Below are 23,703 nucleotides of genomic sequence, written 5' to 3'. Positions count from 1 at the left end.
GCTGGAGGACTTAGGGAAAACCACAGTTGGCAGTGTGATGTTTCCCTGGATGCAAATAGGTCTACCTCGGCACGACCGAAATGTTTCCATAGGAGCTCCACCACTTCGGGGTTGAGTCTCCACTCCCCGGGCCTCAGCCCCTGCCTCGACAGGATGTCTGCCCCCTGATTCAAATACCCCGGTATATAAATCGCCCTCAGTGAAAGAAGCTTCCCCTGGGACCATAGAAGGATCTGGCGAGCCAGCTTGTATAACGGGCGCGAACGCAGACCCCCCTGATGGTTTATATAAGAGACCACCGATGTGTTGTCTGACCGGACAAGAACATGGTGACCTCTCAGGTCTGGGAGGAAGTGTTTCAGAGCCTGAAACACCGCCATCATTTCTAGACAATTTATGTGCCAATGAAGATGATGGTCCTGCCACAGACCCTGGGCCGAGCGACCACTCATGATCGCCCCCCAGCCTGTGAGAGAGGCGTCCGTCGTTAGTGTTACAAGACGACACGGAACCCCTAACACAGGACCAAGGGACAGGAACCAAGGTTCTTTCCACATAGCCAGAGCACGGAGACACCGTCGCGTGAACCTGATCTTGCGGAGCGGGTTTCCCCTCGGGGAGAACCCCTTGGTCCTGAGCCACCACTGCAGTGGTCTCATGTACAGCAGGCCGCAAGGTATAACGTTGGACGCTGCTGCCATCAGACCCAGAATCCTCTGATATTCTTTTACAGTGAGTGATTGGCCTAGCTTTGCCTGTTTGATGGCTAAGAGAATCGAAGCTATACGAGCAGGAGACAGATGTGCCTGCATCGTTGTCGAATCCCAAACCACGCCCAGAAAAGTGGTCCTCTGTACTGGAGAAATCACACTCTTCTTGGCGTTGAGCCTCAACCCCAACTTTTTGATATGGGCGAGAACGTCATCTCGATGCCGAATCGCCTGATGCTCTGATTGAGCCAAAATCAACCAATCGTCGATATAGTTTAAAATGTGGATGCCCTGGAGTCGCAGCGGAGCCAGAGCTGCATCCATACATTTCGTGAAAGTTCGGGGAGACAGTGTTAGGCCGAACGGAAGAACTCGATACTGGTACGCTTCGCCCCCGAAAGCGAACCTTAGGAACTTCCTGTGTTGTGGAAGGATGGAAATGTGGAAGTACGCGTCCTTTAGATCTATCGTGACAAACCAGTCCTCGGACCTGATCTGTGACACGATCTGCTTGAGAGTAAGCATTTTGAATTTGAGCTTCCCTACTGAGCGATTTAACAGGCGCAGATCTAAAATTGGACGCAACCCCCCATCCTTCTTTGGAACGATGAAATATTCGGCTGTAATAACCCAACTCTCTGCTGGGAGGAAGAACTCGTTCTATAGCCTCCTTCAGCAGGAGAGTTTTCACCTCCTGTTCCATAACCAGAGCCTGCTCGGGGCCCACCACTGTGGGCAGAACCCCTCTGAAGCGAGGCGGGCGTGTTCTGAACTGAATCGCGTACCCCTTCTCGATAGTCTGCAGGACCCAAATGAGATACATTTGGAAGGCTTTTCCACTCTGCCAAAAATTCTACTAAGGGTCCCAGTCTCTCGAGACTGGCCTCTGGAATATTTTGAGTGGCAGACACAGTGCCCTGTAACGGCACACCGGCAGGGAACAACTGGTCTGACCACTCTAAACCGCTCCTCAGAGCGGGCGAGCGTCCCTCGGGAAAGCGCTCGCTGGGACCGTCTACGCCCCGGCACGCAGGCGGGGTTGGCAGAACGGGCCCCTGAGGGCACCGAGAGAAAACGGGCGCTGTGTACTGCAGCGAACACCTTTCTCTCTTGGTGAGGACCACCCTCAGTACCCTGACGTTTCTGGCGTCAGGGCTTCTTCTTCGACGAAGCCTTCCTGGCGACAATAACCGTCCTCAGATCGGCCTTGCCCCTGGAAGACCTCGTCTGAGAGCTCCGCACCTCGCCCCAGTCTTGCTGGGGAGGAGCACGAGACGCGACACTCCTTTTCTGTTGCGCCCGGTGTGAGGAGCTACTCGACGGCCAGGGCTGCTCCCGCCCAGCAGCCCCGGAGACATGAACACGGAGGGGGAGAAATTTCTGGAGCGCCACCGCCTGCTTTTTCTCTTCCTGAAACCTCTCAATGACCGAATTCACTGAGTCACCGAAGAGACCAGCAGTTGAAAGCGGGGCGTCCAGGAGAAAAGATTTTTCCTTTTCTTTCATGTTGGATAAATTCAAGCATAAGTGTCTCTCCGTTGCCACCATGGCTGCCATAGAACGGCCCACTGATTTGGCCGTCTCCTTGGTGGCACGGAGAGATAGATCTGCTGCCTGACGTAATTCTCGAATAACGTCAGCACTAATTTCATCCCCCTCACTCATATCTTTTAATAGGTCTGCTTGATATGCTTGTAATATCGAAATAGTATGTAAGCACGCTGCCGCTTGACCTGCCGCCGAGTAAGCTTTGCCCACCAAAGCCGAGGTATTTCTTAATGGCTTTGTGGGCAATGCCGGTGTCTTAAATGACGACGCCGTATCTGGAGATAGATGGCTCGCCAGCGTTTCTTCAGCCTTAGGCATCGCCCCATAACCATAATTCTTAGCCCCAGAAATATTTGAATAAACAGATGTTTGCTGGCTAAATATTCTGGATGACACTGGTCTTTTCCATGACCTCGACACCTCGGTGTGGAGGTCAGGAAAGAATGGAAGACACCGGCGTGGAGGTGCAGCACGAGACGGCAGAAATCTTTCATCTAGTTTACTTTTTGAACGAGATTCATATCTATCAGCTAGCCACTCTATGCTTAATTTTTCTACAGCACGAGTGAGCACCTCCATAAGCTCCTCACTAGCAGGAGACTGAAGTGACGAGTCCCCAGTCTCTGCTGTATCAATACTTTCAACATCCAGATCCTCAGAACTGGATAATTGAAGTGATGGTGCCTCAGCCTGGGGGGAAGAAACCGCAGCGCGTGCTTCCACACCCGGATCTGAGGCACTGGATCTACCAGGTAAAGGCTGAGATAAGGCAGAGCCTGTCTCAATCCCCGCTGATAGATCCATTTGCGATCCCCACGATTGAAGCCTCCGCTGTGCCTCGGCAGCAACGGGACCCGAACCGCGGGGAGCGCGCACCGAACCACTCTCCTCAAAGAGGGCTCGGCGGGAGCGGAGCGTTTTCATTGACATACGCTCGCAATGCTCGCAACCAGCTCCCTCAAGAGCTGACTGGGCATGCTGCACTCCCATACAAACAACACACAGATCGTGAGTGTCCCCACCCGTGATATAACGTGGGCAGGGATGAACACACTTTCTGAACTGCTGTTCGCTCGCCATATTATATATATATATCGTCTCTTTATAGTTTTTTTATATGTGAAAAACTCCTGCCTAGCAATTTCTAAGGACAGACAAAAACACTTTGAGACACAGACTGATATATTCACACACAGAGCGCTTGCTGAAGACTCAGAAGCTGACGCAGTTGTGTTTTGGGGTGCTTATATAGTTTCCTGGTCGATGACGTCACCCGCCTATAACGTTCCGTCTCGCCATTGGACTGATTTCATACATGCTTCATGACGCACTCACACAGGGGCGTTCCCAAAGCGTTGTCACGCAGCTCAAGTTCCCTGATAGGGAACATCTGCATATCCATAATATGATATATTTCTGAGCTGGGAAATAATTTGCATTCAGTGGTGCTTTTTTAAATCGAAACTATTCTGTTTTCAAAAAGTCAGCTAAATCATTAAAAGTAAATATTCAGGGCAGAATCTGTTGAGATGAAACGGCAGTAGCAGAGCTAAAAGTCAACTAGCTAAATGTCAGCTATACTTTTGAAATAAAAAAATCATATTTGTTGAGAGAAACGTTGTTTCAGAGGTTTAGAAATGCATTTTTCATAACAATTATTTCCTCCTGCACTGATGAATCACTCACAATAAAACCAGACATTAAAGCATTAACGTACAAATAGGATCGACTATATCAGTCATAGTGGTTTTGCAAGTTAACATGTTCCATGTTGTATTTAAGCACTTATTTAAGTCCACGGCACGTAGTGGTAAAATGTATATGAAAATGCATGAACTGATAAAATGTATAGTCTTAATGCACTGGAAATCACTTAGGATAAAAGCATCTGGTAAATTCATAAATGTAAATGAAATGTCCAGTGGTCAGGGGAAGGTGACGAGCACAGTCTCACATTATCAAACACAATTTGCGCTTATGCATTTGGCAGATGCTTTTATCCAAAGTGACTTTACATTTCATTCAAGATATACATTTGATAATTTCATGCATTCCCTGAATGACCTTGACATTGTTGTTGCCAAGCTCTACTGTTTCAGATACTGTGAAAATGCCTGTTTTTGATGCGTTCTATTGCTATATTTGAAGTGTCCTACATATTCTTGTACCTCTACATTAAGTTTCTGAGGTTAGTTAAGTTCATTTGAGTTACAGAGGTGTCTGACTGCCTCATGACTAATGAGTTTCACATTCTCCATGTGAACTTTATCAAGAGAGAAGAATCCAGATCCACACTGACCTCTGCTGACAGACACACACAACATGCGTTACATGACTCAATAGAATTTACCTGGCATTGGACTGGAGTTTGCATATATACACGATAAAAAAACATTTATATAGTCACAAATTAAAGAAAATATAAAGGGTTAGTTCTCAACAGCAACAGAAAAAACACGTGAATTTTAACATATGATAAAACGTTAAGTAGGCTACATGTGTTTTTGAGACTGAGAATTATAATGTTTTTTGTGAAAGTATGGGGTTACTTTTTGGACTTCATAAAGATGATGATAATAATGATAATAATAATAATAATAATAATATATAAATCACATAAATGTAAACAAATTAAAATAATAATAATTAAAATAACAATAATAATATAATAAATTCATATATAATTTATTATTACAATAAAAAAATGTGTATATTATATTATAATTTAATAATGTATTATTATTATTGTTTATCGTTTAAATCATTCATTATCAGCTATATACAGTATATGTATTAATGAATTAAACAACAATATTCTATAAATAATAATATATTATTAAATTATATTATAATTTAATTTATTAATAATAATAATTGTTCATCATTATTTAATTCATACATTAATACAGTATATATATATATATATATATAAATGAATGAATTCAACAACAATATTATATAAATTATTATTATTAGGCCTACTTAATTTATTAATTTTTTTTAATTAATTTTGTGTCCTGGCAGGAGTGTCGGGATGAACATGTAAAATGTTCCCAGTGAGGTTTGACTTGTCACAGTGATTTTTTGGGGAAGGTTCGTCACACGTCACCATGTTCTAGTGGACCCGAAAGTGTCGTGTCTCCACATCAAGCTGGAGCTCTTGGTGTTTCAGCGACGGCTCATTGATTACATCTGCCCTGCGGCTCTTATAGTCCTAAACCATGTCCGTCTCTCAGCAGGACGCCCTGTGATGTGTGCCGAATGATTCAAATCAACGCCCTCTGACAGGCTGAGACACGTCCATGGGACGCCGTCACTCCTCCCGTCTTTAGAGGCATCATGTGGGAGCGTAACCATGGCGACCGGGTTTCCGCAGGCCGTCACGAGCCGGTAGCTGGCGACCACGTTTAATCAGCATGCTAATCTCCCACCTACAGCGCACACACACATCACTTCACAATTACAGCCAAACGACCATCTGAAGCCACATTACTGCCCAACACCAACGAGAGCTTTTAAATCTGCGACTGTATTTCCTGGGCGTGCCATATTCTACGATAATAACGATGTGGAAGCTGACATTGTCACTCAGAGTCCAAAACAAAAACTGGCCTTGAAAGTGCATGCTTTCACTAATGCAGATCAGTAGAATGAGGTTAAAATAACCACTATTCAATATATGGGGCAAAAATGCCCCTGTATGAGTTTTTGTCTTATATTTTTAAATAGGCTAACAGCTAAGCAATATCACATGATAAAACTTGTTGTGTTCAGTATCAGCATGATTGCAATTTGAAATAAACAAGGTAATATAGTAAGTTACATTTCAGACACAAAATATTCGTCTGTTTTTGCACATTCACAAACAAAAATATTCGTCTGTTTTTGCACTTTCACCAACAAAAATAGACCCAAACAAAGACGCAACAGATTCGACAGCAGTGTTTCGTTCCTGAATAAATCAGCCTTGTTGAACGAGTCAATGATTCAAGAGCCACTTGCTTCATTCCTGAATGAATCAGCGTTGTTGAACGAGTCAATGATTCAAGAGCCACTTGCTTCATTCCTGAATGAATCAGCTGCTTGAACAAATCGTTTGAATGAATGACTTAACAGGACAGTGACTTTTACTTTCATATTTAGTAGAATCATTTCATTGTTTCTTTAAATCACTTGATATTTCAATATTCAAAAAATTACCATAGCATTTATGCAATTGTATTTGTGGTGTAAATAAATTAGTGCTTTAGATGCAGCTTCAAAATATCGTCCAATTATCATTATCGACAAAATCCCAGAAAATATTGAGATATAATTGTCAATATCATACTCTCCTAAAAAAAAATTTAGTCATGAACGCTTAGTATTTTTGTCTTGTTTTCAGTAATAATATTGAAACTTTCCTAATTCTAGATGCATTTACTTGAGAACCAAAATGACAAAAAAAATATTGAAATTATGTATGTTTATGCCTAAAAAAAAAAATCTGCCAATGAGGTCATAAAAATAATCTTACTACTCAATTGTCAGACATTTTCTATTTGTTTTAAGAAAAAAAACTTAGTTTTGATATACTTTTCAGAATATATGACCTAATATCTTAAGTCATTTTGCTTTTCTTACTCTTGTTTAAGAATGTATAACAACATTTCAAGACAAATTTAATGAATTTTTTTACTGTGTGACAAAAGCTGGCCATCTTTTGCTGATTTCTCCAGAGGAAATTGAGGAGAAGTTCTCTATCAGAGGTTTAGGATCTTGAGGTTTTCCAGTCTATAATGAGGAGCAGTTTTGCGCGGTTTATGTGGCGTTTGGACCGTTTAAATGAAAGACAATGAAAGTAGTGGTGCGGGAGAGAGAGAGAGAGAGAGAGAGAGAGAGAGAGAGAGAGAGAGAGAGAGAGAGAGAGAGAGAGAGAGAGAGAGAGAGAGAGAGAGAGAGAGAGAGAGAGAGAGAGAGAGACAGAGAGAGAGAGAGAGAGAGAGAGAGAGAGAGACAGAGAGAGAGAGAGAGAGACAGAGAGAGAGAGAGAGAGAGAGAGAGAGAGACAGAGAGAGAGACAGAGAGAGAGAGAGAGAGAGAGAGAGAGAGAGAGACAGAGAGAGAGAGAGAGAGAGAGAGAGAGAGAGAGACAGAGAGAGAGAGAGAGAGACAGAGAGAGAGAGAGAGAGAGAGAGAGAGAGACAGAGAGAGAGACAGAGAGAGAGAGAGAGAGAGAGAGAGAGAGAGAGAGAGAGAGAGAGAGAGAGAGAGACAGAGAGAGACAGAGAGAGACAGAGAGAGAGACAGAGAGAGAGACAGAGAGAGAGAGAGAGAGAGAGAGAGAGACAGAGAGAGAGAGAGAGAGAGTGTGTGTGTTTGAATATGAACCAAAAGAAGGGATTCTTGACAATTCACAAAGACGGAAACATCTGGGATGATGTAAGTACACAATTTAACAAAATATATAACACTGTTCTAGAGGTTTATGGATATTTATATTTGAATTAAAAATCTTACATATTGTGCCTTTAATAATGCCTTGTTGCAGAAGTGCAAAAATACAAAACAAAACAGCAGGGAAAAGCAATGCTAAATGCACATCAGTGCAACTAACCCTTTATTTGTCCATATACACTGAGAAAACACATCGAACTGAAGCCAAACTTTCATTCCATGAGATTTCATCATTTTTCATTAAAACCTTCCGCTTGATGTTTCTCCTGAGAAACGAGTCCAGAAACATTAAGATTTCAGAAGAGAAACGATTCAAATTGTGCTCAGATAATAGTCTTCATTCAAAAGTCTCAAAACTCAATGTGAATGTAAACATTTCTCATCAAATTCTCCAAAGATCATATTATTTTTTTTATCCAGTAGCTCTATATGTTACTGTATGGCAACTATTATCTCCTTTGAGTCTGTTTGTTTCTCCTGAGGGATTTAGCAGAAGTTTCAGGCAAGGGTTCTCAAAACAGAAAAGCAATGCTGAATGCCAGAGCAATGAACCATATAATTGTGTAGTTATGAAGAAAACACCTCACATATCTTTTGTTGTTGATGTAAAAAGTCGTGTCCAATCAAATTCTATTGTGATTTGGTGCAAACCTATCTATCTCTTAACAGAAGCTTGTCAACATGGACAGGTTCTTCCTTCAAAAACATAAACACAAATACACAAGATTTGAGGACATTAACTCTTGCTGTGATGATAAATTATATATTTAATAATAATAAACATGGTTTGTGTCGACCGCAGCGTTTCATGTGGTGAATTACTGGCTTCTGAAGAGACATTTACAAATGTCATGTTAATAACTGCAATAATGTTGGACAATTACAGGTCACATTAGCATTAATGACTTTCAGCAATTATAAAAATGAGTTTTTTGTTTATTTATGCACAATAAGTAATTTTCCATTCAGCCAGTGCCACATGAATAATTGACATATTGTTGGCCAATTACAGGTATTGTGTAATAATATTAAATAATTTCAGCGAGACATGTTTAATTGACTTAACACTTTACTTAAAGCCTTTATGTATAATGCATAATAAAAGGTATTCATAAGGTATGTTATAATACATTATATCTTTTCATAAATAATTGTAAAAAAACATAAAAATGCATTATAATAATTGCAGATTTCTTGTTACATCTGAAATAGTTTGTTGGTCATGTGTTTTACAGTACTGCATTATACTTTCTAAAGGTGTGACATAAATATTATAATGTGGTTACATTTATTCATGAGATCATACAATGCATTATAAGGTGCGTTACAAGGAATAATTAATGCATTAAAATACTAAGTAAAGTGTTACCAAATAAACATTAGATTTTTTATTTATAACCGATAAATGATTTTTTCTGTGTTGCATGTGCAATTTAAAATCTTTGTCCTATAATTATAATTACTGTATACATGTAATTATAAGCAATAAGTATATACAATATTAATTTAAAAATGAACTGTGCCACATTAATAATTGTATGTATTGTTGGTCAACTGCAGGTCACAGAAATTATCATTAATTTCAGAAATAATGTGTTGCATGTGCAATGTAAAATATGTGTCCTATTATTAAGTAATAAGTAAAGTAATATGTTTAAGTAATTTTGATTAAAGTCCCCCAGTGGTGAAAGTCAATTTTTTAAAGTTGTTTATATGTCTATGTGGTGTTTTTAATATGAATTTACACATGGTTTGTCTTAAAGCGTAAGTCGACAGCATTGCTGAGTATTTTCTCCTTAAAACTGCATTGAACCAAAGACAGTCTCAAAAACACGGTTTGAAATCACTGGCGTTTCTGACGTCACAAACTTCCTTTAACCAATCAGATCAACGTGTGATCGTCAACGAGTGGATCTCTGAGCGAGTGAGTGAGTGATGGCGGGGCTCATTTGCATATTCATAGGACAGCGTATACTAAATGAGGCAAGGGTGTCGAGTTACATTCAAGATATTTTAAGGCATGAAGAATATTTTTTCAAGGAAAAAACTTTAAATATGTAATTTTGACGATCAAAGACGAGTTTTAATGGATACAATGATTGACTAGAGGCCAGAAGGTGCCTTTAAATAATTAATCGTGTCACATTAATAATTTTACATATTGTCAGCCAATTGCAGGTCACAGTAATATTAATTTCAGCAAAAACTGTATAATGTAAATAAATATTTCTTCTTTTGTTATGCATGATAAGGGATATTTTACTGTTACATGTGCAGTGTGGGCTTTCATAGACAACAGGAAGTTGAGGAAGGTCTAAGTTTCATTCAAGCTGTTCACACATTGGCAATAAAAAATAAATTATTAATACATGAAAATTCTTACATATAGCCCCTTTCATTTTCTTCAGAATGAGTGTGTGTGTGTGTGTGTGTGTGTGTGTGTGTGTGTGTGTGTGTGTGTGTGTGTGTGTGTGTGTGTGTGTGTGTGTGTGTGTGTGTGTGTGTGTGTGTGTGTGTGTGTGTGTGTCACTCACGTGGTGAAGGCGGGGTTATATTTGGCCCCCAGGTAATAGGAGTAGAGGTTGAACATGCCGATCATGAACGCCACGAAGACCATGATGAAGATGACCATGAACTTGAAGATGTCCTTGACGGTTCTGCCCAGGGAGATCTGGAGCGGCCCGAAGCTCTCGTTGGCCGGGAGAATGTAAGCGATTCGAGAGAAGCTCAGGACCACAGCGATGGCGTACAGGCCCTCGGAGATGATCTGAGGATCCGACGGCTTCCACCTGTTCCTCGCTGCAACACACACACACACACACACACACAGACTTTCAGGGAAAACACTGGCACTTCATTCAGATTCAATAGAATGGTCACGTTTGCTCAGGTTTGACTCAAAGCGAATCAGGAGGACGAAGTCAAAGGTGGATAATGCTAATGAAGACTTTGTTCAGGGATTCTCAGTGGACACAATGAAGATCAAACACACACACGCACGCACACACACGCGCACGCACGCACACACACACGTACACACACACACACACACACACGCACACACACACAGCAGTAAAGCTATTTCAAAGATTTCATCAGCACACCTACTCTTTATATATATATATATATATATATATATATATATATATACACACACACATATATGCTGTGTGATTTCAGAGGCTGTGATATCACTCTCACACCAGCAGATAGCAGCATTGATAACAGATATCAGCTCTGGCATCACATTATGTATGTTAATAACGGCCACTGTCATAATACTGTTTTAGCAGAATGTATTCTGTATGCAGGGAATGTTTTAAATAACCTACTACTTTTTCCAAAACTATTTTTAGGATTGTTTATTTACTATTGTAGTATTTATTAATATTTTGAATTAGCTTTTATTTTATATTTTTTCTTTTCATTTTAGCTTTAGTAATTTTGTTATGCGCTTTTGTCATGTTTTACTTTTATTCTTAAATTTTCTATTTAATTAGCATTTATTTTAGTTGTCGTTTTAGTAATTTTACTACTTCAACTTCAACTTGTCTTATTTCAGTTAGTTGAACAATATAAATAATTTTTATTTAGTTTAAAATACAACATTTAAATAAAAATTTATATAAAAAAAAGGCATATTTAAAAAATACAAAAATTCTAAAACTTCAATTTACACAAAACAATGTAAAATATAAAAATAAATAATTTTACTAATAAACTAATACTATTAAAAAAACTATAGTTTCATCAATAATACTAAAATAACAAAAGCTTTTCATCTAATATTTATATTTAGTTTTATTTCAGCTTTTTTCAATTAACAATTATTTTAATATTTTTAGTAGTTAACAATAACTACACTTGATCTTCCATAAATTCTGGCAAATTAACTAAAATCAATATCAAAAATTATTTTTTTTTTCTCTTTCTGTACTTAAATATTTAGTAGGCAGTATTAAATTACTAATATTTTATGGCTAATAAAGTAATTTAATACTTGAATATTAGGCAGTAGCCTACATAACAGTTAAGGCATAACATAAGAGTTAAATCCAATCTTTTAGTGCTCAGAAGTAATATATAGCTAAAAATACAGCAGTGTTTGAATGACTGTCAGTGTTGTAGACGGGAAGCGTAAGGTCAGACTGGTCGCGTGAACCACAGATTTCCGCTGAGCTAATGATGCTAATGCTACAGTTCTGCATCACAGCCTCTTCATTAATGATTCTGCCGGAAACACCTGCACTCAGATCATAAAAGATCGCTTATTACAGTCAGATAACATGTGCATGGTAAACAGACTTTCAGCTAAAATACCGTAATAAGTTGTTGTAGGGCATTTCATTGTCATGAAAATAATGAAACAATTAAAAAAATTATGATTTTTCTTCATTTCCTTGACGCAAAACATAAATTCATAATTCTTTTATTTTGGGGGAGAAATGTGACCTGAACATGTTTTTGAGATCCACTGTGACTTTAGTATCATCAGAGCCCATCTATGGAGAGCCTGGCCACTCCCTATTAAGTCTTATTGTACCGAATTTTGGTTGTAGTTCCACCAGAGTTCCACTGGGGGGCGAACGTCCGAGTGCAAAATGAATGGGAGTCTATGGAGCTAGACGGCTAAATTTGTCTCTTTCACCCGATTGCCATTGAGAAATCTCAGATTTGATTGTAGGTTTTGCAAGTTCAACATGGGTTATATGTCGAAAGTTGAATGAACGAGTACTTATCTCCTTTCGATTCCTTACAGGTTGAGCTGTTGTTGCCCATTGCACGCTAGCATTCTGCTAGTGAACGCTGATTGGTCAGTGAAGGACTGATTACGACCAGAGATACCGCTTGATGGCATCGCCATCGAGGCATCCGAAGCGGGACTAGAATGTGTGTGTGTGTGTGTGTGTGTGTGTGTGTGTATTTTCGGCGTGGTGTTTTTAAAACAACAAAACTAACACTCTTCTAGCACGTGTATTTACCTGTGTCAGCGGTGTTGTCGATGCCCCGAGAGAAAAGAAAGTGCAGAGCGCGAAAGCACCAAAGTGACTGGAGGATTGGCATAAAGCAGTATCTCTGGTCGCACGATGTGTATGACGTCATTGACATTTTAAAAGACTTTTTAAAGCAAATAAGTGACTCTAAAAAATCTAACACCTAGTAATGTGTATTTTTTTTTTTGCATCTCCTTTCAAATACAACATTCCAATTACTAGACAAAAAATTATATCCTGAGAAAAGTGGATTTTGAGGGGTATATCTCCATAGACCTCCATTCATTCTGCACTCGTCCTGTGAGCGCCCTCATGTGGAGCCAGAGTGGAACTGCAACCAGTTCAGAAGCCGGAAGTTCACTGAGAGTGGATGTTCTCTGGTATCATTCTGTAAATAGTTCAGACAGACGTGATGATCTGCAGGTGTTTACACACCATATGTGAAGTAGGCGACGTCCGCAGGAAGTGATGCGTTGCTGATGTCAAGGTTGGGGACGTGTAGGTCGACGTAGAGCTGAGCTTTAGATGCCTTGAGGAACGCCATGAGACGAGCCGTGAACGAGGCCACGAAGATCGACAACATCCCGAAGTCCAGAACGTTCCACAGGTGCATCACGTACTCACGAGGACCTTCAACCCAGATCTCTTTACACTCCGACCAGATCATCCCTGAAACACACACACACGCACACGCACACACACACACACACACGCACACGCACGCACGCACGCACGCACGCACACACACACACACACACACACACACACACACACACACACACACACACACACACACACACACACACACACACACACACACACACACAAAACACACATGTTGGGTTTTCATGTTTTATGGGGACTTTCCATAGTAGTAGTTTTTATACTGTACAAACTGTATATTCTGTCCCCTTACACTAAACCTTCCCCCTTAACAAACCCATCACAGAAACTTTATGCAATTTTACATTTAAAAAAAAACATTCAAAACACTCCGACCAGATCATCCCTGAAACACACACACACGTGTGCACACACACACACACGCACACAAACACGTAAGCGTTCACACAGAAACACACACATGGACAAACACACACACACAAATAAACACACCCACATAAACAAACACACACGTACACACAGAAGCACACACATGCACACACACACACACGTTGGGTTTTCATGGATTATGGGGACTCTCCATAGTAGAAGGTTTTATACTGTACAAACTTACACTAATCCTGCCCCTAAACAAACCCATCACACAAAACTTTCTGCATTTTTACATTTAAAAAAAACATCACAATGACTTATAAACTGCACACACACACAAACACACACACACACTCAAGCGCACACGCACACACATGCACACAAACACACGCAAAACACACACACTTACACACGAGTGCATATACACACACACACACACAAACAAACCCCACACAATGTTGATCTTTACCCATCATGCACCAGGCCTTACCCAGAACCCATTTCATGATGAGGAGCTCGGTCCAGGAGAACTGTGTGGTCTTGACCCGGAACACTTGTCGAGGATGATCTGTGATGGTCTCGTTCGGGAGGTTCTTCACTCCCTCGAACCGGTCCGAAGCGTTCACAATCAGCAGACCCAGAAAGATGGTGAACGACACGGCGTGAGCCACAAACTTCATGAAGGGACTCCGTAAAATCTGACCCAACTGAGACAGACGAACATCAACATCAGACATACATATATACATACATACATATATATATATATATATATGGCATCATAAAAATACAGTATATAGTTTTTTAGTTAGTACTGCTATATATAATATTATATTATATAGTATTATATATATATATATACTCTTATATAATATTATAAATATTATAAATGAACATTGCATTGAAGAATCCTGAGAATCACACGAAGCCACTGCACTTACGTAAATTAATCAAAGAATTAAAGTTTACGAAGTTAGTAACTTGTTGTACTGTTGTACTTAGAATCTCCTTTTGTATTTCACTGTATGTTTAGAGCAACACCATCATTCCTATAACCTCCTGAGACCCGAGAGTTTGCCTGGTGTGCATTTTATAATTTTTCTTGCTATTTGGTATAAGTAGGACCTAATAAGTATAATAACTAAAATTAGTTTTTGTACAGGAAGTAGTTTTTGCATAAAATGATGTCCTCGTGCAAGGACAGTGGGTCTATCTTAACTTTATCCTCCTGAGACCTGAGTTTTGGTTTGGCGTACATTTGAGATTTATTCTAGCTTTTTGGGGTTTATGGCAAGCCGTTTTAACTTTTATTCATTTTCAGGATATGAATTCTTGATATCAACAATACAATTTTCACTAGTTAAAATAATAGTTATTGATATCAGGAATTAGATTTCCACTAGTAACAATTGCAATTTTTGATATCAGAAATTACATTTCCACTAGTAACAATGCTAATTCTTGATATCCACAATTAAATTTTCACTAGTTAAAATTATAATTCTTGATATCAGCAACTGAATTTCAACTAGTAAAAACTATAATTCTTGATATCTGTAATTGTATTTTCACTTGTGAAAAGTCTCCATAGGCTGCCAGTCAAAATCAATAGTTGATATCAATAATTGATTTTTTACTAGTTGAAATTCCAATTTCACATATCAGAAATACAATTCTTACTAGTAAAAACCTTTATTTTTGATGTCAAGAATTCAATTGTCACTAGTTGAAATGTCTATTCTTGATATCAACAATTGAATTCCTACTAGTAACAATGTTCATTTATGATATCAATAATTCCATTTTCACTAGTGACAATGTTAATTTCTGATATCATGAATGTAATTGTTACTAGCAAGAAAGCCATTTTAGATATCTGAAATTATATTGATATCTGAAATACATTTTCAGATATCAAAAATTAACATTTTTACTAGTAGCATTTAATTGTTGATATCAAGAATAGACATTTCAACTAGTGACAATTGAATTATTGAAATCAGGAATTCACATTTTTACTAGTAGCCTAACAATGTAATTATTGATATCAAAAATTATATTTCTACTAGTAAGAAATCAATTCTTGATATCAACAATTCAATTGTCGATATCAAGAATTCTATTGTTGATTTCAATAATTAAATTGCTGATATCAACAATTCATATCCTGTGTGTGTGTGTGTGTGTGTGTGTGTGTGATCGCGATCGAGCAAGAGAGTGTGTGTGTGTGTGCGCGCGCGATCGCGAGTGAGTGAGCAAGAGAGAGAGAGAGAGAGAGAGAGAGAGTGTGCGAGTGAGTGAGCAAAGTGAGTGTGTGTGTGTGTCGCGAGCGAGCGACGAGCAAGAGAGAGAGACAGAGAGAGAGTGTGTGTGTGTGTAGGCTATGTATGTGTGTGTCTGTGTGTGTGTGCGTACGCGCACGCGCACGATCGTGAGTGAACTGAAGCCCCGTTGAGTGTGTGTGTGTGTGTGTGCGCGCTCGAGTGAGTGAGCCAGTGTGCGTCACGAAGCTCAATGCAACTACAATTTTTATTTTTTTGCTAACATCTTATACAATTTCAACAAAGCTAAGTCCCATTGTCCTCATATGTGGACATCACCTTTAGCAGCATAGTAAATCTTTATTGTTACAAAAGTTTGTCAAATGTGCATGCCATTTTCATCATACAACTCTTCTATGCATAACTTAACAAGAATCAACAATGAAATGTTTTTAGATTTTTTATCTTGTGGACGTTTTGGTCTGGAGTGGCTGCGTGACATGTGACCTGTGTTCTCCGCCATCTTTAAATTATTTATGTTAAATTTTTTTCTCTTCTGACCCCACCAGATGGCAGTGTAAGTGTCCTCGTTTGTGAAAAACATGTTTCAGTTACACAGAATTAAGTATTATGCTGCACACAACCAAAAATGTGATGTCCTCATATGAGGTCGCAGGGTCTCAGGAGGTTAATGTGTGACTCATCAAAATTCATAGAGATAATATGAATGTGAGCTAATATTCGGATTATTACCTCAAACACATGAGTATAAAATAATTCCATTGTGATATATCGTCTATTTATAATATTCAGTCAATGTTCTACCTCATATATTAACACATCCGTCAATATCAGCATATAGATTCGCTCAGACGCTGCGCTCACTGGATGTTTATGAAATTATGTTTCTCCGAAAGAACATCCGAGATTTTCTCCAAAATCAATCATTTGTATTCAGTCAGTGTTTTTCTGAGTGCAGATGACGTGAAGGTTTTGATTGTCCCTCGAGTTCAAGTGTCTCGCACACAATACCTTCATCATCATCATCATCATCTTCATCATCAGTCTGCCATTCAACACCTTTATCTCTCAGACAGTGAAGGTTTAAATGCTTTAATAACTCAGAACTCCTAGGCTTGCCGTCTACATACCAGCTGTCTTTAAATCAGCATCCTCACTGAAACTCTTAAAAGAGAGAATTGCAACTCTTTATATTATATCACGTGAACAGCACTCTTCATCTGAATCACACAACTGATTTCAATTGAGTTTGATTGCAATGCAATGATTCACTAACAAGCATAAACATATATAGCACACGCAAATATTAGGTGATACAGTCCATTTTTTAATCAGAATTTTCAATTATTATTCATCAATATATGCTCTGAGTTTTGGTACTAAAAGAACAAATGTTAAAATAAAATAATAATAAATTAAATATACAATATATAATATAATAATAAAATAAATAAAAATATTACATATTACAATTTCAATTTAGGTTTAGGAATGGAAAAGATAAACACACACACCACACACTTCTACCATTTCATATAAAGCTAATTCTAATTATTATACACTAATCCTAAACCTAAAAAATGATAGTTAATAAATCCTCTCACATGATTTATGCCCTCAATGCAATCTCACCTCGAATGTCCTTCTCTCTGTCTCTCTCGCTCTCTCTTGCTCCCTCTTGCTCCCTCTTGCTCTCTTTCTCTCTCTCTCTCTCTCTCTCTCTCTCTCTCTCTCTCTCTCTCTCTCTCTCTCTCTCTCTCTCTCTCTCTCTCTCTCTCTCTCTCTCTCTCGTCTCAAGAGACGCCACAGTTCTCCCTGTCTGACGAGCTCTGATTAGATTTCAATCCCAAACCCTTCACAAAAGCCTTTTTGTGTGTGTGTGTGTGTGTGTGTGTGTGTATGTAGGAGTCTCTCTCAACTGCTATCTCTCCATGAGACAGTGTGTTGAAGTGCCCATCAAACACAGAGTCAGTGTGTGAATCCTCTTCCTCAGGATGGAAACGAAACGTTTATCTTGCAGGAGAGTCTGTTCATAATAGAGTTTGGAGAGATGTGTATGTGTGTGTCTACATATTTATTCATGAGTGTTTATGGAAAAGGTAAAGCTTTTACCCTGATATATGAATTTTAAGGGCTCTTATCATAGAAAATTTGATTTTTCTTGCTCTTTTTTAAATGAAAAAACTCTTTTCAAAAACAGCTTGTCCAGAAGCATTCACGATTAAATCAAAACCATGAGCTGATTAACATATGAAATATAATAGTATAATATAATGTTAACAGGCAACCTGTACCGCACAAAACTTTATATATATATATATACATACACACTCACCTAAAGGATTATTAGGAACACCTGTTCAATTTCTCATTAATGCAATTATCTAATCAACCAATCACATGGCAGTTGCTTCAATGCATTTAGGGGTGTGGTCCTGGTCAAGACAATCTCCTGAACTCCAAACTGAATGTCAGAATGGGAAAGAAAGGTGATTTAAGCAATTTTGAGCGTGGCATGGTTGTTGGTGCCAGACGGGCCGGTCTGAGTATTTCACAATCTGCTCAGTTACTGGGATTTTCACGCACAACCATTTCTAGGGTTTACAAAGAATGGTGTGAAAAGGGAAAAACATCCAGTATGCGGCAGTCCTGTGGGCGAAAATGCCTTGTTGATGCTAGAGGTCAGAGGAGAGTGGGCCGACTGATTCAAGCTGATAGAAGAGCAACTTTGACTGAAATAACCACTCGTTACAACCGAGGTATGCAGCAAAGCATTTGTGAAGCCACAACACGCACAACCTTGAGGCGGATGGGCTACAACAGCAGAAGACCCCACCGGGTACCACTCATCTCCACTACAAATAGGAAAAAGAGGCTACAATTTGCAAGAGCTCACCAAAATCGGACAGTTGAAGACTGGAAAAATGATGCCTGGTCTGATGAGTCTCGATTTCTGTTGAGACATTCAGATGGTAGAGTCAGAATTTGGCGTAAACAGAATGAGAACATGGATCCATCATGCCTTGTTACCACTGTGCAGGCTGGTGGTGGTGGTGTAATGGTGTGGGGGATGTTTTCTTGGCACACTTTAGGCCCCTTAGTGCCAATTGGGCATCGTTTAAATGGCACGGCCTACCTGAGCATTGTTTCTGACCATGTCCATCCCTTTATGGCCACCATGTACCCATCCTCTGATGGCTACTTCCAGCAGGATAATGCACCATGTCACAAAGCTCGAATCATTTCAAATTGGTTTCTTTAACATGACAATGAGTTCACTGTAATGAGTTCACTAAAATGGCCCCCACAGTCACCAGATCTCAACCCAATAGAGCATCTTTGGGATATGGTGGAACGGGAGCTTCGTGCCCTGGATGTGCATCCCACAAATCTCCATCAACTGTAAGATGCTATCCTATCAATATGGGCCAACATTTCTAAAGAATGCTTTCAGCACCTTGTTGAATCAATGCCACGTAGAATTAAGGCAGTTCTGAAGGCGAAAGGGGGTCAAACACAGTCTTAGTATGGTGTTCCTAATAATCCTTTAGGTGAGTGTATATATATATATGTGTGTGTGTGTGTGTGTGTGTGTGTGTGTGTGTGTGTGTGTGTGTGTGTGTGTGTGTGTGTGTGTGTGTGTGTGTGTGTGTGTGTGTGTGTGTGTGTGTGCGTGTGTCTGTGTGTGTGTCTGTGCGTGTGTGTGTGTTACCTTGCTACAGGGCATGATCCAGTAGGCGATGGCGAGGAAAGTGTTTATGTGTGTGTGTGTGTGTGCGTGCGTGTGTGTGCGTGTGTGTGTCCGTGTGTGTGTGTTACCTTGCTACAGGGCATGATCCAATAGGCGATGGTGAGGAAAGTGTGTGTGTGTGTGTGTGTTACCTTGCTACAGGGCATGATCCAATAGGCGATGGTGAGGAAAGTGTGTGTGTGTGTGTGTGTGTGTGTTACCTTGCTACAGGGCATGATCCAATACGCGATGGTCAGGAAAGTGTGTGTGTGTGTGTGTGTGTTACCTTGCTACAGGGCATGATCCAATACGCGATGGTGAGGAAAGTGTGTGTGTGTGTGTGTGTGTGTGTGTGTGTGTGTTACCTTGCTACAGGGCATAATCCAATAGGCGATGGTGAGGAAAGTGTGTGTGTGTGTGTGTGTGTGTGTGTGTGTGTGTGTGTGTGTGTGTGTGTGTTACCTTGCTACAGGGCATGATCCAATAGGCGATGGTGAGGAAAGTGTTTGTGTGTGTGTGTGTGTGTGTGTGTGTGTGTGTGTGTGTGTGTGTGTGTGTGTGTGTGTGTGTGTGTGTGTGTGTGTGTGTGTGTGTGTTACCTTGCTACAGGGCATGATCCAGTAGGCGATGGCGAGGAAAGGCAATCCCACAGTTACGCCCAGGACCGTCAGACACTTCACACTGATGGACTGTTGCCGCAGACCCGACAGATTCTCGTACCAGATCGTCAGCAGCTGCTGTTGGCAGTTCGGATGAGCCACAAACTGACACACCAGGAGAAAACAGCAGGATGACAAATCAGATTAGCAGGAAAACACACGTTGTGCACTTATTGTGGATGAATACAGCATGATGAATATTGAAACATGGTCAGATGTGTTAAACAGACATTGGATAGTAGTAGGACATTACGCTAGCGTAAAACTGAAATTAAATTATGCTATTATATTGATATCATTTTTTTTTGTAATTAGATAAATGTTTTTGTATAATTTATGATTACAATTAGTAGTGTGTGTGTGTGGGGGGGGGGGGTGTTTGTTTTTTCATATTATGTAAATTCCAATCAAGGTAAATGTATTAGAGTTGATAATAAATAATACATGAAGGTGATAAAATAATCTTCTTTTATTTATTTATTTTTACAGAAAGTTTAAAATCACCATCAATGTGACTGGTTCCTGTTTCGTCTGACCAATGATAGACTACTGTTCTAAATAATACAATTTTATTTATTAATATAATATAATATTATAATAATTCAATATAATATAATACAATAGTTTATTTTAAGCAACATTTCTTTCAACTTTTCTAAACAAAGTTTATGTTAAACAGAGATCTTTTCATTAAAATATATTTATTTTAAAAATATATTATATTATACACATACAGGAACTTTAATTAATTAAATATATATATATATATATATATGTTTTTGAAATAAATCTCTTATGCTCTTATTCTTTGATGAAATATACAGTAAAATCAGTAATATTGTGATATATTATTACAGTTTAAAATAATTGTTTTCTATGTGAATATGTATTCAAATGTAATTTATTCCTGTGATCAAAGCTGTGACGTCATCGTCCAGCTCAGTTCAGTTCTTGTATAATTGTGTCAATGCAGGCAGATCAATATTATTGTTGAATATTAAATTTAATTTTAAATTTAATGTCCCCAAATAAGCAAGCCAAGCCAATGGCAACACTGGCAAGGAACCAAAACTCCCTCAGGTGTCCATCATCAAAACTCCAGTGTGTGTGTGTGTGTGTGTGTGCCTTGACAGACAGGACTCTGATGTCACCTGAACCTTGTTCCTGGTTGCCATAGCAACAGCCCCAGCATCCCTTCTGATTGCTTTAATTGAAATTGGTCTCACACTCATCTGAATAAACTACATGTTTAGTTTCCATCTACAAAAGGCACCAATTTGTATATATGCATAATTTATATTTTAATCTGCATAATTTTTAAAAGCTGAACTTGAAATAATTTGATTTGCATAATTTTTAAAAGTTAAATGTGAATGGGTTTTATATGCATAATTATTTTATAATGGGTAAAGAGTTTTTGATGAATTGATTCTCAGGTAACTAGGTCTTAATGAAAAGTGATATTGTTCTCAAAAGTATGGATATTGTATTGTAGATTTATGATGTCTTTTCACTTCCCAACGAAGTGCAATCTGTCATCTTTAAACCAACAAAACAAGTAGTGTCTTCTAGCAAGCTTTAGTGCTCATCTTAATCAACAGTACACACAAATTAAATTATATTGTCAACATTCACAATTATAACGTATTCTAATAAATACTGGATTATTTAATTGATGCCCTCAACTCAAGTCTCACTGTAACTATGATACTGTGGCATTCAAGTGCTCTAATCTCATAAATATGATGATTGCAATGTTCCTCGAAGGCTTTATATAACTAACTAAAGGGTCTGTCATTGTCACGGGTCTTCCGTCATTAAAACTATTAAGATTTAAATCACAATCTGGAAATGATTAGGATTCAGTCAGCTGTCCTGTAATGAGAGTTGTTCTCGAGAGGGTTTGGATTGAGCTGAGGGCAACAGGACTAATTACTCTCACATTATCAGGTTAACAAGGTCGTGAGCCCTTTAAACACACAACACTGATGGATGACACGACACGTCATGATCTTCACATCACACACGGACTCCACAGCAACAAGTACGTTTATGCAATAAAAACAGACTGTAAATAATCACATTGAAAATTCTCATTCGTGTAAAGCTAAATAAATTAATAACTTTTTTAAAGTATTTATGCATCTTGGTTATATTTGTTGTGAATGTTTTTGTTGTGTGTTTTTTTGTCATTTTTATAAAAATATATCTATATAAATATATTCTTTTTTTCCCATAAAAATGACAAAAACACACACACACACACAGACATATAAATATTATATGTGTGCGTGTGTGTGTGTGTGTGTGTGTGTGTGTGTGTGTGTGTGTGTGTGTGTGTGTGTGTGTGTGTGTGTGTGTGTGTGTGTGTGTGTGTGTGTGTGTGTGTGTGTGTGTGTGTGTGTGTGTGTGTGTAACGTGTTTGTAACGTGTGTGTCTATATAGTTTTTATTTAGTATTTTCGCTTATTTAATTTGAGCTATTTTAGTACATCAAATTCAACTAAATGAGATTAAGAAATGTTGCCTTGGCAACAAGCTGAAATAAAATGTTTAAAAAATATATATTATTTCAGTTCATATTTATTTGATTGTTATTAATTAATTTTACCTTGATTACAATAAATTCTCAGTTATGTTCCAATGAAGTATCAACTGTCTCAAATGTTTTGCCTAACACGCCTTAAGAGAAATCAAAAGGAACACAAACAGAGACACAGTTGATATAAAGTAAGAGTACAGAGCTATAAAATGACTGTGGATAGCAGCTCAGATCATTTGATGAGAAATGTTTGACTTCATATTGAGATCTCTGAGCATAGTTGCTGCAATCTCTTCTGGAATTGAGACACATGTAAGAGAACTGGATTATTTTCAGGAGAAACATCAGAGACATTGGCAAAGGACTCTTCAGAAACTATACACACTCTTCCTCATTGTGACGCAGATCATTAGAAGCTCCCTGGACACCTTACAGCGACTTCATGGTGTTTATCTTGTGAAATTAAAGCACCGCTGAAGCGTGTTTCCACAAGCCCACTGTCTCGGCTTCATTTCCTAGTGTGTGTGTGCGTGCGTGCGTGCGTGCGTGCGTGTGTGTGTGTGTGTGTGTGTGTGTGCGCGCGCGTGTGTGTGTGTGTGTGTGTTTGCTTGACATTTAGAAGCCAAAGGAAGTATAACTGTCTGTAGATTTAAAAATCTTTCTTTCCCCTTATTGATAATTAATTTGATCAGACACCAGTTATTTTGCCAATAGATCTCTCGTATTTATTTTATCATTTTATATAAGACATAGGAGAGAGTTACAATGGACCAACCAAAGGTCTTCATTCCTGCATCTCGGTCATTT

At 38.8% G+C, this 23,703-nt stretch overlaps 1 protein-coding gene across 1 annotated transcript in view; it reads right to left on the bottom strand.

Moving 5' to 3' along the window:
• Positions 1–23,703, bottom strand: part of trpc7b (transient receptor potential cation channel, subfamily C, member 7b) — an 85,153-nt gene that overhangs the window by 13,501 nt on the left and 47,949 nt on the right. The window contains exons 7-10 of the mRNA XM_077247245.1: positions 20,296–20,460; positions 14,175–14,391; positions 13,124–13,357; positions 10,229–10,493 (exon numbers count right to left, since the gene is read on the bottom strand). Coding sequence (XP_077103360.1) covers positions 10,229–10,493; positions 13,124–13,357; positions 14,175–14,391; positions 20,296–20,460 — 881 coding nt within the window. The remainder of the gene's footprint in view (positions 1–10,228; positions 10,494–13,123; positions 13,358–14,174; positions 14,392–20,295; positions 20,461–23,703) is intronic.

This window comes from Siphateles boraxobius, unplaced genomic scaffold (assembly GCF_051911475.1).
Source record: "Siphateles boraxobius isolate OS27281-9 unplaced genomic scaffold, OSU_SipBor_1 3, whole genome shotgun sequence".
Classification (NCBI taxonomy): domain Eukaryota; kingdom Metazoa; phylum Chordata; class Actinopteri; order Cypriniformes; family Leuciscidae; genus Siphateles; species Siphateles boraxobius.
This window is presented reverse-complemented; position numbering and strand designations above follow the sequence as displayed.